The 15000-nt window shown below is 49.7% G+C and overlaps 1 protein-coding gene across 1 annotated transcript in view; it reads left to right on the top strand.

The window, feature by feature from the left end:
* Positions 1–15000, top strand: part of LOC308367477 (ecto-NOX disulfide-thiol exchanger 2-like) — a gene marked incomplete at its 5' end in the record, with an annotated part of 76959 nt that overhangs the window by 48597 nt on the left and 13362 nt on the right. Inside the window, 2 exons of the mRNA XM_080841398.1 lie at positions 6213–6403; positions 8143–8280. Coding sequence (XP_080697524.1) covers positions 6213–6403; positions 8143–8280 — 329 coding nt within the window. The remainder of the gene's footprint in view (positions 1–6212; positions 6404–8142; positions 8281–15000) is intronic.

Here is a 15000-nt window from a genome sequence, read left to right on the forward strand (position 1 = left end):
CCTCTATCTGGAAGGGTCTGGGAGTGCTGCCATTTACCCACCCTCCCCCCTTCCTCTCTCTATCTGTCTCTCTCTCTCTCCTTCTCTCTCTTTCTCCCTCTCTTTCTCTTTCTTTCTCTCCCTCTCTCTCTTTCTCTTTCTCTTTCTTTTTCTCTCTCTCATTCTTTCTTTCTCTCTTTCTCTCTTTCTCTCTCCTCCCTGAGCCACCTGTACAGGTGTGACATTTGACCTCCTCCCAACGTTCCTGGAGACTGGGCTGTTGACAGATTCTCCCTCGTTAACATGCAGATGTATGCAAATGTAGTCTTTCATTTATCACCCTATATTGTTTTATGTTTTGCCATCTCAAATGGCTCTCCTCTTCATGCGTGACCTTGGTTAATAGAAAACAATGATAACGATCACTGTCAGCCTGGCTGTCAGATGTTTGAAAGGGTGCCATGAGAGCGGAGGAGAGGGGGAGTGAGGGAGAGAATTTGGGAAGAGAAAGAGTGAACACAATAGCCAGCATTGCTGTGGACATGGCAGGATGTTGTGGGGAGTCATTTCAGCATCCCCTTATTTATGCAAACATTTCACCCCTGCTACACACGACTGGAGCCGGCCCACGCCAAAAGGCTTATTCACCCCGTCCTTCTCTCCATCTCTCCTCTCTTTCTCAATACCTTCCCTCCATCCTTTCATTCCTTTCCTCCTTTTATCCCTCACACATAAATACACACGCACACACACACTAACACACACACACACACCCATACACAGACACACACACACACACACAGTGAAGCAAGCCAGTAACCACGACACCAGCATTTTCACACCAGCCAACAAGCTGTTATTTATTTATTTATTTCTCTCCCTCCCCTCCCCTCCCCCGCTGTCCTAACTCCAATCAATGGTAACAGGCAGCTGTCTTCTGCCAATTGATACAGCGCAGTGAGCCAGCGGGCCAGTCCTGCACGCACTCTCCTGTTAGCATCTAGGGGTGTTGTACGCTCGATAGTGTTGCCTGACACAGAGTGCAAGTTGAGTGCCCCCCACCCCACCCCCTTCACACACACACACACACTCTCGCTCTCACTCTCACACACACACACACACACACACACACACACACACACACACACACACACACACACACACACACACGCACACACATGCACACACGTTCATACACACACACAAACATGCACACACATTTAAATGATTTATTTGAATCCACCAATCATATTCTTACAGAAAGGATTCAAACATTTCTCAGAGGTTGAATACAGCTTAGTGACTCATGGGTACAAGAAACATCTCCTACGCCAAACAGCAAGACTACCTATAACGGCTGATACAGAGCAGAACTTGACTAGTTGTTTGGATTGTCTCTTACTAAGTCCTGCCAGTCGTAGCCCACTGACCGAAAGCTTATGGACATGCCCCAGACTTCCAAATATCAATACTACCAGCTTACATGTATAGCCTAGGTCTCTTATCTTAGCAACAATGGGCTGGTATTTGGTCAGTTTGTCAAGGATGGCTATGTCCATGTAGAGGTCATAGACACAGGCTACCTCCAGGATTATTACCTCCCTTTTAACCTTGTCCAAGAAAAAGACATCAGGGGTGTTAGGGATGTTGCAGAACACATCATCAGAGCTGCCAAACCAATCCGGTATTATACAGGAGTGTTTGTACAATGACACATTTGGGGGGAATACTCCCTTAACAGTACTAGCAATGAGGTCGACAATGCGGTCGTGGCGTGCAGTATAAAGTCCTTTGTACTTATTACAGCCATTGACAATATGAGCAATGGATTCTAAATGTTGGGTGAGATTGGAGTGCATTATGCAGTGTGGATGATGATAAAGCAGAGGATGTCCTCTCCTACAGCAGCATTCCTGTACACTGTATGTGAGACGGAGTGGTCAGCAAAGTCAAGTCATGCCAACTTCCCCTGCAGTCTCAGTCCAGTCCAATGTTGTTTTGCCTCTGCCTGTTTAATGTTCAGGAGGGACTTTCTTGCTGTTGTGTTGTTGAGTGTTTGTTGTGTCCCATTGTGGTAGACAGTAGCCTCCACAGCTGGGTCTGTGACAACTGCATCAGATGCGTCTGGTGCAGGGTGTACATTTTCTTTCTCCCATCTCAGTCGAACTGCCGCTCTGTTGCACAGGTCATTGAGGTCCGGCCAGTCTGACCGAACACCATAGCCTGCAGCTTGGGTGTCCAGCTTGCCATTACCTTTCCTCCTGAAGCCCAGGAAGTTATCATGGCCAACATCTGCCAAGGGGACCTTTCTCTGAGTGTGAAGGAGGGAGGTTTGTCTGACTTTGCTTTGTACCAGCGGTTACCACCGCTGCGTCGTTCATAGAGTGCTGCGCATTTGGTGTGTTTTACCTCCAGCTTTGACCAGAGCAGAAACTCATCTGTTCTGCTCAGCATGACGGCAATTACACTCTCATCCCTAGAGGACATCTCCACATCATCAGCGTACCCCTGAACAGGGTTTGGGGATCTGACACACACACACACACACACACACACACACACACACACACACACACACACACACACACACACACACACACACACACACACACACACACACACACACACACACAAACATGCACACACACAAACACACACACACACACACCAGTGGCGGCTGCTGGTCTTTTAAAGAGAGGAAGCTCATTTTTGGACTACATCAAAAAATGTATTTATACCTAAATTCTGCACCTTCATTGAGTGCATGTTCAACCCTGACCCTGCCCAGGCAGCTTAACCTTGCACATGCACTCACATGTTCATTGCTCTTTTCATGCCTTTTATATGCCCTGTCAAAGTTAGACAGATCCCCAAAACCAAATTTTGACCAGACAACACATCCCTGAGATGGTTTCATCAAGATGCATGGCCAACAGTACATTTTCTTTGTCACAGCACTTCCAGTCAGCCAGCTTACTTTGTCATACCAGGAGAGCTGAAAAGACCTGTTACTGTTCCCTACTTTTTGCACCAAATCAATTTTAGGTGTTGATCTGCCCTGCTGTTTAATTCTAAGTTTCTCCTCGTAAGGAAGACTATCAAATGGCTTCGCCAAAATCAGGTCGACAATATTAGCATTGTCTGCCATCGTGTGCACCTTACTAACTGGCTAGTTCACTCCGACCTAGCCACAGTACGAATGAACGAACTAACGAAACGATACGAAACTCGAACAGTCGGAAAGTATGTTAAACTGAAACAAGGAAATAAGATGAATGTGTTTTGGAAGAAATTAATAATGGAAGCAATTTCGCCAAGCAAATATCAAGAAATGGGTTGCAGTTTGTCGTAAAATTTCACTGGCAAAATCCGTGATGGGACTGAGCTCCTACGTGTTCAAGTGACACTGTATATCTCAAAATATCTGTCAATCAAAAAGTGAGTCAGCCTTTCGACTGATCCTCCAATCATCACGCGGAAGTCCAGCGTCCAGGCTAGCCTAGGCCAGCCCACTGCTCCATCCACCCCCAGAGACGCTGAGCGTCCGGGGGCGGGACAAATCTTGGCATTTATCCAATGACCGTCGAGTTTCGAGGCAATGAAAAAAACTGTTCCATGCAGTCTCATTCAAGTGAATGGACGCTCGGCTTCTACGGTCAAATGCATTGACATTACGGGAATGTATGAGAAGTTAACAAAATCGAGTCAGTCTTGGATAAGATTCTGATCGAACTCGTCTTCGGCATGAATGTATGCTAACGCATTTGTAGTCAATGAAATGTTAACACAACAGTACATATTTGACAATTTAGTTTTCGACATTTTAGGGGAAGCTGAGCTTCCCTTGCAGTCTTAGAGAAATCGCCTCTGACACACACATACACACACATTCACTCTCTAGTCACCACCGCTGGGCAACACCTCCACCAGCCCTTCCTCCCCCAGTCGGCAGCTTGATGAGACCCTGCAATCGATAACAGCACCTATCTCTTTCTTTCCTTCTCACACTCTCCCTCTTTCCCTCTCTCTCCCCCCCTACTGTTGTTTCTGTTGTACTCCTTCTCTTTCTACCTTTCTGTCCCCCTCTCTCTACCTTTCTGTCCCTCTCTCTCTACCTTTCTGTCCCTCTCTCTCTACCTTTCTGTCCCTCTCTCTCTCTCTCTCTACCTTTCTGTCCCTTTCTGTCCCTTTCTCTCTACCTTTCTGCCCCTATCTCTCTCTACCTTTCTGTCTCTCTCTCTCTACCTTTCTGTCTCTCTCTCTCTACCTTTCTGTCCCTCTCTCTCTACCTTTCTGTCCCTCTCTCTCTTCCTTTCTGTCCCTTTCTGTCCCTCTCTCTCTCTCTACCTTTCTGCCTCTCTCTCTCTACCTTTCTGTCCCTCTCTCTCTCTACCTTTCTGCCCCCTTCTCTCTCTACCTTTCTGTCCCTCTCTCTCTCTACCTTTCTGTCCCTCTCTCTCTCTACCTTTCTGTCTCTCTCTCTCTCTACCTTTCTCTCCCTCTCTCTCTCTACCTTTCTGTCCCTCTCTCTCTCTCTCTCTCTCTCTCTCTCTCTCTACCTTTCTGTCCCTCTCTCTCTCTACCTTTCTGTCTCTCTCTCTCTACCTTTCTCTCCCTCTCTCTCTACCTTTCTGTTCCTCTCTCTCTACCTTTCTGTCCCTCTCTCTCTACCTTTCTGTCCCTCTCTCTCTACCTTTCTGTTCCTCTCTCTCTACCTTTCTGTCCCTCTCTCTCTACCTTTCTGTCCCTCTCTCTATACCTCTCTGTCCCTCTCTCTCTACCTTTCTGTCCCTCTCTCTCTCTCTCTCTCTCTCTCTCTCTCTACCTTTCTGAGGATGAGTCCCCGGATCAATCCCAACCCGACCCTTCATCTACACAAGGCTCCCCAAGCCACGCTTTGATCTCACGCTTTTCTACCCTCACCTTTCTTTCTCTATCATTTTTTAAAAGGGGTGTGGGGGTGGCCATATGCATTAAAACAGGTGTGTGTGTGTGTGTGTGTGTGTGTGCGTGCGTGCGTGAGTGAGTGAGTGAGTGAGTGAGTGAGTGAGTGAGAGTGTGAGTGTGCGCGTGCGCGTGATGCGCGCGTGTGTGTGTGTGTGGATTACATTCTCTAATTGAATAGGCCACTGCCTCCCTTTGTCCCTCTGCCTGGAGTGAGTGAGAAAAGGCCAGCGTTGCATCAGTTTTAATGACTGCCATTTGATAACAATACGCATGGTACATTAATGCATTTCTCCCATTACGATTAAATACTCTCTAATTAGGCCCAGATATGCAGCCGTGGAGAGTTCAGTGATGACGGCATAATCCCTTTCATAGCAGAGACCCACGTGACCCACCCCCCCTCTCTCATGCTTTCACACAGTCTCTCTTGACGGACTGCACTTTATTCTGTGTGTGTGTGTGTGTGTGTGTGTGTGTGTGTCTGTGTGTGTGTGTGTGTCTGCGTGTGTGTGTGTGTGTCTGTGTATGTGTGTCTGTCTGTCTGTGTGTGTGTGTGTGTCCTCTGCCCCAGATAGCTAGATAGCTAGATAGTAGCCCTTCCTCTCTTCTCTCTCCATATTTCTCATCCCTCCATCTCATCACCCTTCCACTCTTCTCTCTTCATATTTCTCATTCCTCCACCTCCTTCCCCCTTCCTCTCTTCTCTCTCCATATTTCTCATCCCTCCATCTCATCCCTCTTCTCTCTCCATATTTCTCATCCCTCCATCTCATCCCCCTTCCTCTCTTCTCTCTCCATATTTCTCATCCCTCCATCTCCACCACCCTTCCATTCTTCTCTCTCCATATTTCTCATTCTGTTGGTAATGGGTCTCTTTGACTCTTTCACCTGTAACGCCTCGAGATACGTTTGTGTGACTGCATGTTACTATTCTCCACTCTCTCTTTTTTCTCTCTCTCTCTCTCTCTCTCTCTCTCTCTCTCTCTCTCTATCTCTCTCTCTCTATCTCTCTTGTTGCTTTTTCCTTTAAAAACAGCACGTTTGAATGCTTAATTAGCGTGCTGGATAAGGAAGAAGGCTGAATTCCCACCATCAACCACCAATGAACTGACAGGCAGCAGCGAGATTGCACTCTCACACACACACACACACTCACACGCACTCTCACATACACTCACACACACACACACTCACACACTCTCACACACACACACACTAACACTCACACACACTCACACTCTCACTCTCACACACACTCACACTCCCTCTCTTCTTCTCTCCATCAGGACCAGCTGCCCAGGCCGAGGCCCTGAAGGAGGAGAATGACTCTCTGCGCTGTCAGCTGGACGCGTACAGGAACGAGGTGGAGCTGCTGAAGCAGGAGCAGGGCAAGGCCCAGCCACAGCACAGTGAGGAGGACACCACACGCCAGCAGCAGCTCAGCTTCCTCCAGCAGGCTCTGCAGGGCATGCAGAAGGTACCGCTCACACACACACACACACACACACACACACTCACACACACACACACAGTACACACACACACACACACACACACATCACACGCCAGCAGCAGCTCAGCTTCCTCCAGTAGGCTCTGCAGGGCATGCAGAAAGTACCGCTCTCACACACACACACACACCGGCACACCGGCTACCCGGCCCTAAATAGAAGCTGAACACACACACACACACACACACACACACACACACACACACACACACACATACACACACAGACAGATATACACGTAGGAGCATCCATCAGCCACACACACACACACACACACACACACACGCACACACACACACACACACACACTTATGCGTGCACTAGACACACAAACACACACACACACAGATATACACGGAGGCACATCCATCAGCCACACACACATACGTACACACACGTACGTACGCATACACACACAGTGTCACATGAACACACTCATGAGTGGTTGGATAGGACTGTTGTCAGGTTTAAGACTAGCCAGCATTACATACATAATAATGTACACACTGGGGGACAGCAGTTAGACATGCACACGACCACACGACCACACACACACACACACACACACACACACTGGGAGATAGACAGAGCCGTGCCTTGAGAGAGTGCCTACTGACAGCTGAGCACTTGCACCCCCCAATCCCCCACACCCAAACCTAATCAGGGTTTTCACCTGAGCCGCGGCAGAGAGAAAAGGAAAGAGAAATAGAAACATCCTCCGGGCACGGAACTATGGCGCATCTTCGTGCCGCAGCCCCACAAAATCAGCCTGTCAAAATATTCCCTCTGCATAGCACACATCCACACTAATACCTGGTTTCCAGGGGAGGCCAATAACTGTCTTATCACGAGTAAACAACCAGATAGCACCGCAAAGCCAGCCTCCGCCACCGCCTCTGCCGAGAAGAAACTAGAGGAGGGGGGAGTGAAATAAATAAGACAGCATCAACCTGTGAGCCCTGGCAGAGGAGGAGAGGAGGCTAGTGGGTGACGGGGCCAGTTGCTTGGCTGTCCAGACTGCTGAGAAAGAGGAAGAGAACTGATGAGGAGGGAGAGAGAAAGAAAGATAGGAAAGACAGATGGGGAATAGGTTTGACACCAGAGAGCTTTTTATCCAGCCACTCCTCCATCTCCCTCCCTATCCGCCCCCCCCCCCCCCCCCCCCCCCCCCCCCCAGCTGATGGTGACAAGGCCTGCTTGATGAGGCGTGAGCAATCGGTCTGGCTGGCTGGATATTCACATGTTCTAATGGCTTGCTATGTGTATTCAATTGGCCGTGGGGGAGATATGGGAGATGATCTGCGATAAAGCTTCCCTTTAGGTTCCTAGCTGCTCCTGGCAGGGCTGTGCTTTGAGAATGATGGTGTTGTGGTGGGTATTTGTGGTTCTTTCCTTGCTGTTTTAAGCAGGGTATAGTCTGTCATCCAGATAACCACAGTGCACGGTTAAGAGTTAGGCCTATTTAATGGAAGCTGTTCTCCCATACTGTGGGTGCTTTTGACAGAGTCCCATCCTCAACCTGTTTGGGTTGAGCAAGGCTGCTAAATAGGCTGTGAGGTCTTTAGGCCCTGAGGACCAAATATCTCTGTCTGACTGACTCTCTTTCTCTTTGTCTTCTCCTTCTCTCCCTCCTCCATCTCTCTCTCTCTCTCTCTCTCGCTCTCTCTCTCTCTCCATATCTCTCTCTCCCTCTCTCTCTCTCCAGCAACTGCTAAAGATCCGTGAGGAGCTAAAAGCGAGGGAGGCGGAGCTGGAGAAGAGTTCGGAGGACAAGCAGCAGCTGGAGAGCCAGGTGCTGAGCCTGAAGGAGCGGGTACAGTCCCTCTCAACACACAGCCTCACGGTGAGCACCTCAACACACACACACACACACACACACACACACACACACACACACACACACACACACACACACACACACACACAGACACACTCTCCTCTAAACACACAGCCTCATGGTGAGCACCGCAACACACATACTGTTCTACATGCACAGATGCAGACATATTCACACAGGCTTTCACAGATGCACAGATACACTGATACATCCACATTTGTACACACACACACACACACACACACACACACACACACACACACACACACTCACACACTCACACATTGGCTTACTCATACTCTTCACTAGCCCAAAGCTCCGTCTTGTCTGACCCACTTGGCCTCCATCATGAGAATCCAAACAGAAGTACACAAAACAAACCACACCATTTGTAATGTCACAGTGTCACTGCAGCTACACACCCGCACTGAACATATTGTGCTTGGTCTGACAAGCAGTGATTTGAAGATGAATCAAAAACTCCATAACAGCTCGGAGCCAATGCCAACAATGACGATGAATCAAAAACTCAGCTGGCAGCCAATGCCAACAATGATCTCCACTCCCATTCGCTCTTTTCCCCGCGGAGGAAGACAATAGTCGATTCCTTTGAACCCAGTGACCTCCTGAGTTCTTGCATCACTCAGCCTCAAGACAGCTCCTGCTCACAGTAGGACTGAGACTGAGGCCTCCCCTCTAGCCCGCTAACACTACACAATCTCTCTCCACCGCACCGCACCGCACCCACTGTCACAGCTCACGGGGGCCCCTCTGGGCCAGGCCACCCGCTGTGCCAGCCCAGATGTGCCATAGACCCCCCCCCACACACACACACAAACACACACACACATTCACCATCCAGAAACACACACACAGAAACACACTGTTGAACTGCACATGATTGCACACAGACGCACACATACACTGCACTACGCATGGGCACACACACACACACACACACACACACACACACACACACACACACACACACCCCATACACATAGACACACCATACAGAAACACATTGTTGAACGGCACATGATTACACACAGACACACGAATACACTGCACCGCGCATGGGCACACACACATGTACCTCACATGGCCACGCACTGACATGCACACAGAATCTGTGTAACACATAGTAGTAATGCATTCTGTTTTTGTGTGTATTATAAGTACATGTAGTTGTGTCATTGTCTTTTCTGTACAGTATCTATGTGTGTGTATGAGTGCTCCAGTGCTCATCCCCTAGCTGAACCTCTGTGCTGTACTAGATCTGCTTCTGTTCCACGGTCAGGTTGCTGAATGATCTCCCCCCCACCCCACCCCTACCCCCAATGGCCTAGATCCACCACACAGACCACCACTGTGAAGACAAGCCAAGTTAATCCACGACAAGCAAAGGCTGCAATCTCTTAACATCATCACACCTTGAGGCGTATTCAGCATGTGTAGCTGCTGTGCTGATGATGTAATGCTCTTGGCGTTTGCCCAGCATGCTAATGCTACAGTAGCAGTGATGGGCGTATCTTGTGGAGAGCGTAATGCTAATGCTACAGTAGCAGTGATGGGCGTATCTTGTTGAGAGCGTAATGCTAATGCTACAGTAGCAGTGATGGGCGTATCTTGTGGAGAGCGTAATGCTAATGCTACAGTAGCAGTGATGGGCGTATCTTGTTGAGAGCGTAATGCTAATGCTACAGTAGCAGTGATGGGCGTATCTTGTTGAGAGGGTAATGCTAATGCTACAGTAGCAGTGATGGGCGTATCTTGTTGAGAGCGTAATGCTAATGCTACAGTAGCAGTGATGGGCGTATCTTGTGAAGAGCGTAATGCTAATGCTACAGTAGCAGTGATGGGCGTATCTTGGCAATAGCGTAGGCATGCTAATGCTAATCTCCTACCTCTTCCCCCAGACACTCGTACTAACTGCTGCGGGACGTTAATGGAAATGAACGCCTCCTCCGCCATCCTCACCCTCCCTCACACCCTCCACTCCAACCCAACACCCACCCTCCACTCCAACCTCCCCCCTCCCTCCACTCCAACCCAACACCCACCCTCCACTCCAACCTCACACCCACCCTCCACTCCAACCTCACACCCACCCTCCACTCCAACCTCCCCCCTCCCTCCACCCCAACCTCACACCCACCCTCCACCCCAACCTCACACCCACCCTCCACTCCAACCTCACACCCACCCTCCACTCCAACCTCACACCCTCCACTCCAACCTCACACCCACCCTCCACTCCAACCTCACACCCACCCTCCACTCCAACCTCACAACCACCCTCCACTCTAACCCAACACCCACCCTCCACTCCAACCTCACACCCACCCCCCACTCCAACCGTTGGCTTCCCGTGAAAGGGATTTGCCATCAATTACCGTAAACAAAATTACTAAAGCAATTCAAAGCTACAGCTTCCACTGTCATTAACTGCTAAAGGAACAGTTCATGAATTTGCCCACCCCAACACACGCCTACATTTCATTCTTTTGTTTTTGTTTCCCTGCTGCAATATGAATATGAATGAGCCCATCTACTGTAGGCTGCCATTAGCATGTTTCCCAGTGAAGAGATGAGAAACAGGCTCTGACTCTCTCTCTCTCTCTCTCACGCTGTGAGACGCTCCTCTGGCTCTGACTCTCTCTCACGCTGTGAGACGCTCCTCTGGCTCTGACTCTCTCTCTCTCTCTCTCTCTCACGCTGTGAGACGCTCCTCTGGCTCTGACTCTCTCTCTCTCTCACGCTGTGAGACGCTCCTCTGGCTCTGACTCTCTCTCACGCTGTGAGACGCTCCTCTGGCTCTGACTCTCTCTCTCTCTCTCTCTCTCTCACGCTGTGAGACGCTCCTCTCTCTCTCTCTCTCTCTCTCTCTCTCACGCTGTGAGACGCTCCTCTGGCTCTGACTCTCTCTCTCTCTCTCTCTCTCACGCTGTGAGACACTCCTCTGGCTCTGACTCTCTCTCTCTCTCTCTCTCTCACGCTGTGAGACACTCCTCTGGCTCTGACTCTCTCTCTCTCTCTCTCTCTCACGCTGTGAGACACTCCTCTGGCTCTCTCTCTCTCTCTCACGCTGTGAGACGCTCCTCTGGCTCTGACTCTCTCTCTCTCTCTCACTCTCACGCTGTGAGACGCTCCTCTGGCTCTGACTCTCTCTCTCTCTCTCACGCTGTGAGACGCTCCTCTGGCTCTGACTCTCTCTCTCTCTCTCTCACGCTGTGAGACACTCCTCTGGCTCTGACTCTCTCTCTCTCTCACGCTGTGAGACGCTCCTCTGGCTCTGACTCTCTCTCTCGCTCTCACGCTGTGAGCCGCTCCTCTGGCTCTGACTCTCTCTCTCTCACGCTGTGAGACGCTCCTCTGGCTCTGACTCTCTCTCTCTCTCACGCTGTGAGACGCTCCTCTGGCTCTCTCTCTCTCTCTCACGCTGTGAGACGCTCCTCTGGCTCTGACTCTCTCTCTCTCTCACGCTGTGAGACGCTCCTCTGGCTCAAAGTCAAAGTCAAAGTCAAAGTCAAAGTGTGTTTATTATTGCATGTACCAAATTTCTTCAGCACAGCAAAATTCTTATGACTTGGCAAGCATCATCCATCTACGCAGTAGACGTCATACATATAACATATACCAAAAAATAACATTAAACTCTATAAACACTATGACAATAAAACATATAAAATGTAACATTAAGATACAACAATTCAAAGAACAACATATATTATAACAATATAACATATAACATATAACATATAACATTAACATTCAACAGTTACAGTACAATAGAAGGGCTAGCAACAGTTTAAGTGTGAGCAGCAGTTTAAGTGTGAAATAAGTTAAAAAAAAGAAATGTGAAGAATAAGTTTTTAAGAATTGTGCAAATATATCTATGAAGTGAAATGTATGAGTGGGGGAGCAGGGAGTAGGTGGAGGTGGCAACTGTTCAGTGGTTCAGTGTTTCTGATTCAGAAGCCTTACAGCCAGGGGGAAAAAGCTATTTGTGAGTCTGGTAGTCCGTGTTCGGATGCTCTGGTAGCGTCTACCAGACGGCAGCAATGAGAACAGTCCATAGCCTGGGTGGCTGTTGTCCTTCAAAATCTTTTTTGCTTTCCTCAGGCATCTACTGTTGTAGATGCCTTGCACGGAGGGGAGATGGCTGCCGGTGATACGCTCCGCCGTCTTCACCACCCTCTGCAGGGCCTTGCGGTCGGCAGCGGAGCAGCTACCATACCAGGCAGTGATGCAGCCTGAGAGGATGCTCTCAATGGTGCATCTGTAAAAGTTTGTTAATGTTTTTGAAGACATGCCAAACTTCTTGAGTCTCCTCAAGAAGTATAGCCGCTTCTGTGCAGTTTTGACTGCTGAGCCTGCCTGCATGGACCAGGTTAGGTCATCCTTGATGTACACACCGAGGAATTTGAAGTTGGAGACTCTCTCCACTTCAGCTCCCTCGATGTGTATGGGGTCCTGACCCCCCCTCTGCAGCTTCCTGAAATCCACGATCATCTCCTTGGTTTTGCAGACGTTGAGAGACAGGTTGTTGTCTTGGCACCATTCTGCCAAGACCCTTACCTCATCTCTATAGGCGGTCTCATCGTTGTTAGAGATGAGACCCAGGATGGTAGTGTCGTCTGCAAACTTCAGGATGATGTTGGAACTGTGTGTTGCCACACAGTCATGCGTGTACAGGGAGTACAGGAGGGGACTGAGTACGCAGCCCTGGGGGGCCCCGGTACTCAGGGTCAGTGAGGAGGAGGTGTGGTTGCCCATTCTCACCACCTGGGGTCTGCTCGTCAGGAAGTCCAGGATCCAGTTGCACAGGGGTGTTTTAAGACCCAGGCCCCTGAGCTTCGGGACGAGCTTGGCAGGCACAATGGTGTTGAATGCTGAGCTGTAATCCACAAACAGCATCCTCACATATGTGTTGCTCTTTTCCAGGTGGGAGAGGGTGGTGTGTGTAGCTAGGGCAATGGCATCGTCTGTTGATCGGTTTGGACGGTATGCAAACTGAAAGGGGTCCAGGGTGTTGGGAAGGGTAGAGCAGATGTGGGTTCTGACCAGCCGCTCGAAGCACTTCATGATGGTGGAGGTCAGTGCTACAGGGCGGTAGTCATTCAAGCAGGTTACTGATGTTTTCTTCGGTATGGGGATGATGGTGGCCTGCTTGAAGCAGGTGGGGACCTCAGACAGATGCAGTGATAAGTTGAATATGGAGGTGAATACCTCCGCAAGCTGGTCAGCGCACCCCCTGAGGACGCGGCCTGGGACTCCATCGGGCCCCGATGACTTCCGGGGGTTCACCCTTTGGAGCTCTCGCCTCACGTCAGCCACGGTCAGGGACAGAGTGAAGTCGTCCTGGTCCTCGGCCAGTCTTGCTGAAGGAAGGGGGTTGGTTGCCTCAAACCTTCCGTAAAAGGTGTTGAGGTCATCAGGGAGAGAGGCGGCAGGCTGATCATCACTGCTATTTCTCCCTTTATAGCCAGTGATGTGTCGCAGGCCACCCCACAGGCGTCGGGGGTCAGAGCTGAGGTAGGTGGACTCCAGCTTGTCCCTATATTCTCTCTTTGCATCTCTGATGGCCGTCCGCAGGTCACATCTGGACTTCCCCAAAGCCTCCTGGTCACCAGAGTTAAAGGCAGAGGACCGTGCTTTGAGCTTAGCACGGACATTACCATTTACCCAGGGCTTTTGGTTTGGGAAAGTCTTAACACTGACCCTAGGTACGACATCATCGATGCATTTGGAGATGAATGAGGAGACAGAGTCTGTGTATTCATTGATGTCCCCATCAGCTGCAACAAAGAACATCTGCCAGTCTGTTGTGTCAAAGCAGTCCTGCAGAGTGCTGATGGCTTCAGCACTCCAGCGTTGAACTGCCCTAGAAACCGGTTTTTCCTGTTTTAGGCGCTGTCTGTAGGTAGGGATTAGCATAATGGAGGTGTGATCCGATTTTCCGAAAGCGGGGCGGGGGAGGGGTTTGTAACACTTTCGAATCTGTGAGTAGCAATGGTCGAGAATCTGATCACCCCGGGTAGGAAAGTTTATGTGCTGATAGTACTTCGGTAAAACTTTCCTCATATTGGTCCTATTGAAGTCTCCAACAACAATAGAAACCGCCTCAGGGTGAACATCCTCAAGTCCATTAATTACTCCGTAAAGTTCCTCTAACGCGCACGTTTTGTCCGCATGCGGTGGAATGTATACTGCTGTGATAATAACGGAGCTGAATTCCCGTGGGAGGTAGAAGGGGCGAACTTTAATCGATAGCAGCTCCAGGTCTGGTGAGCAGTGTGCTGAAAGTGCAGCAACATCCGAGCCCCAGCGAGAGTTAACCATCAAGCATACCCCTCCTCCCTTCCTTTTACCTGACTCGGAAGTCCTGTCCTGCCGGTAGATGGAGAAGCCGGTCGGAGTGACGGCAGAGTCAGGCACCATAGGATCCAGCCAGGTCTCGGTAAACGCCAGTACACAACAGTTTGCAATGTCCCGCTGGAAGTTAATCCGTGCGTGTAGCTCATCCAGTTTATTGTCCAAAGATTGCACATTCGCTAGTAGAATGCTTGGAAGCGGTGGGTTGCAGTATCTCGTCCGAGATCTGCACAGGATGCCGGCTCGCTTGCCTCTCTTCTTTCTCTTCCGTCGGCGTATCGGTAAACATACCGGCGGTAAGACAAAGGAGTCACAGCAAGCACTCCGGTAAGTTGAGAAAAACTCCGT

Source organism: Sprattus sprattus (assembly GCF_963457725.1).
Source record: "Sprattus sprattus genome assembly, chromosome: 6".
NCBI lineage: Eukaryota > Metazoa > Chordata > Actinopteri > Clupeiformes > Clupeidae > Sprattus > Sprattus sprattus.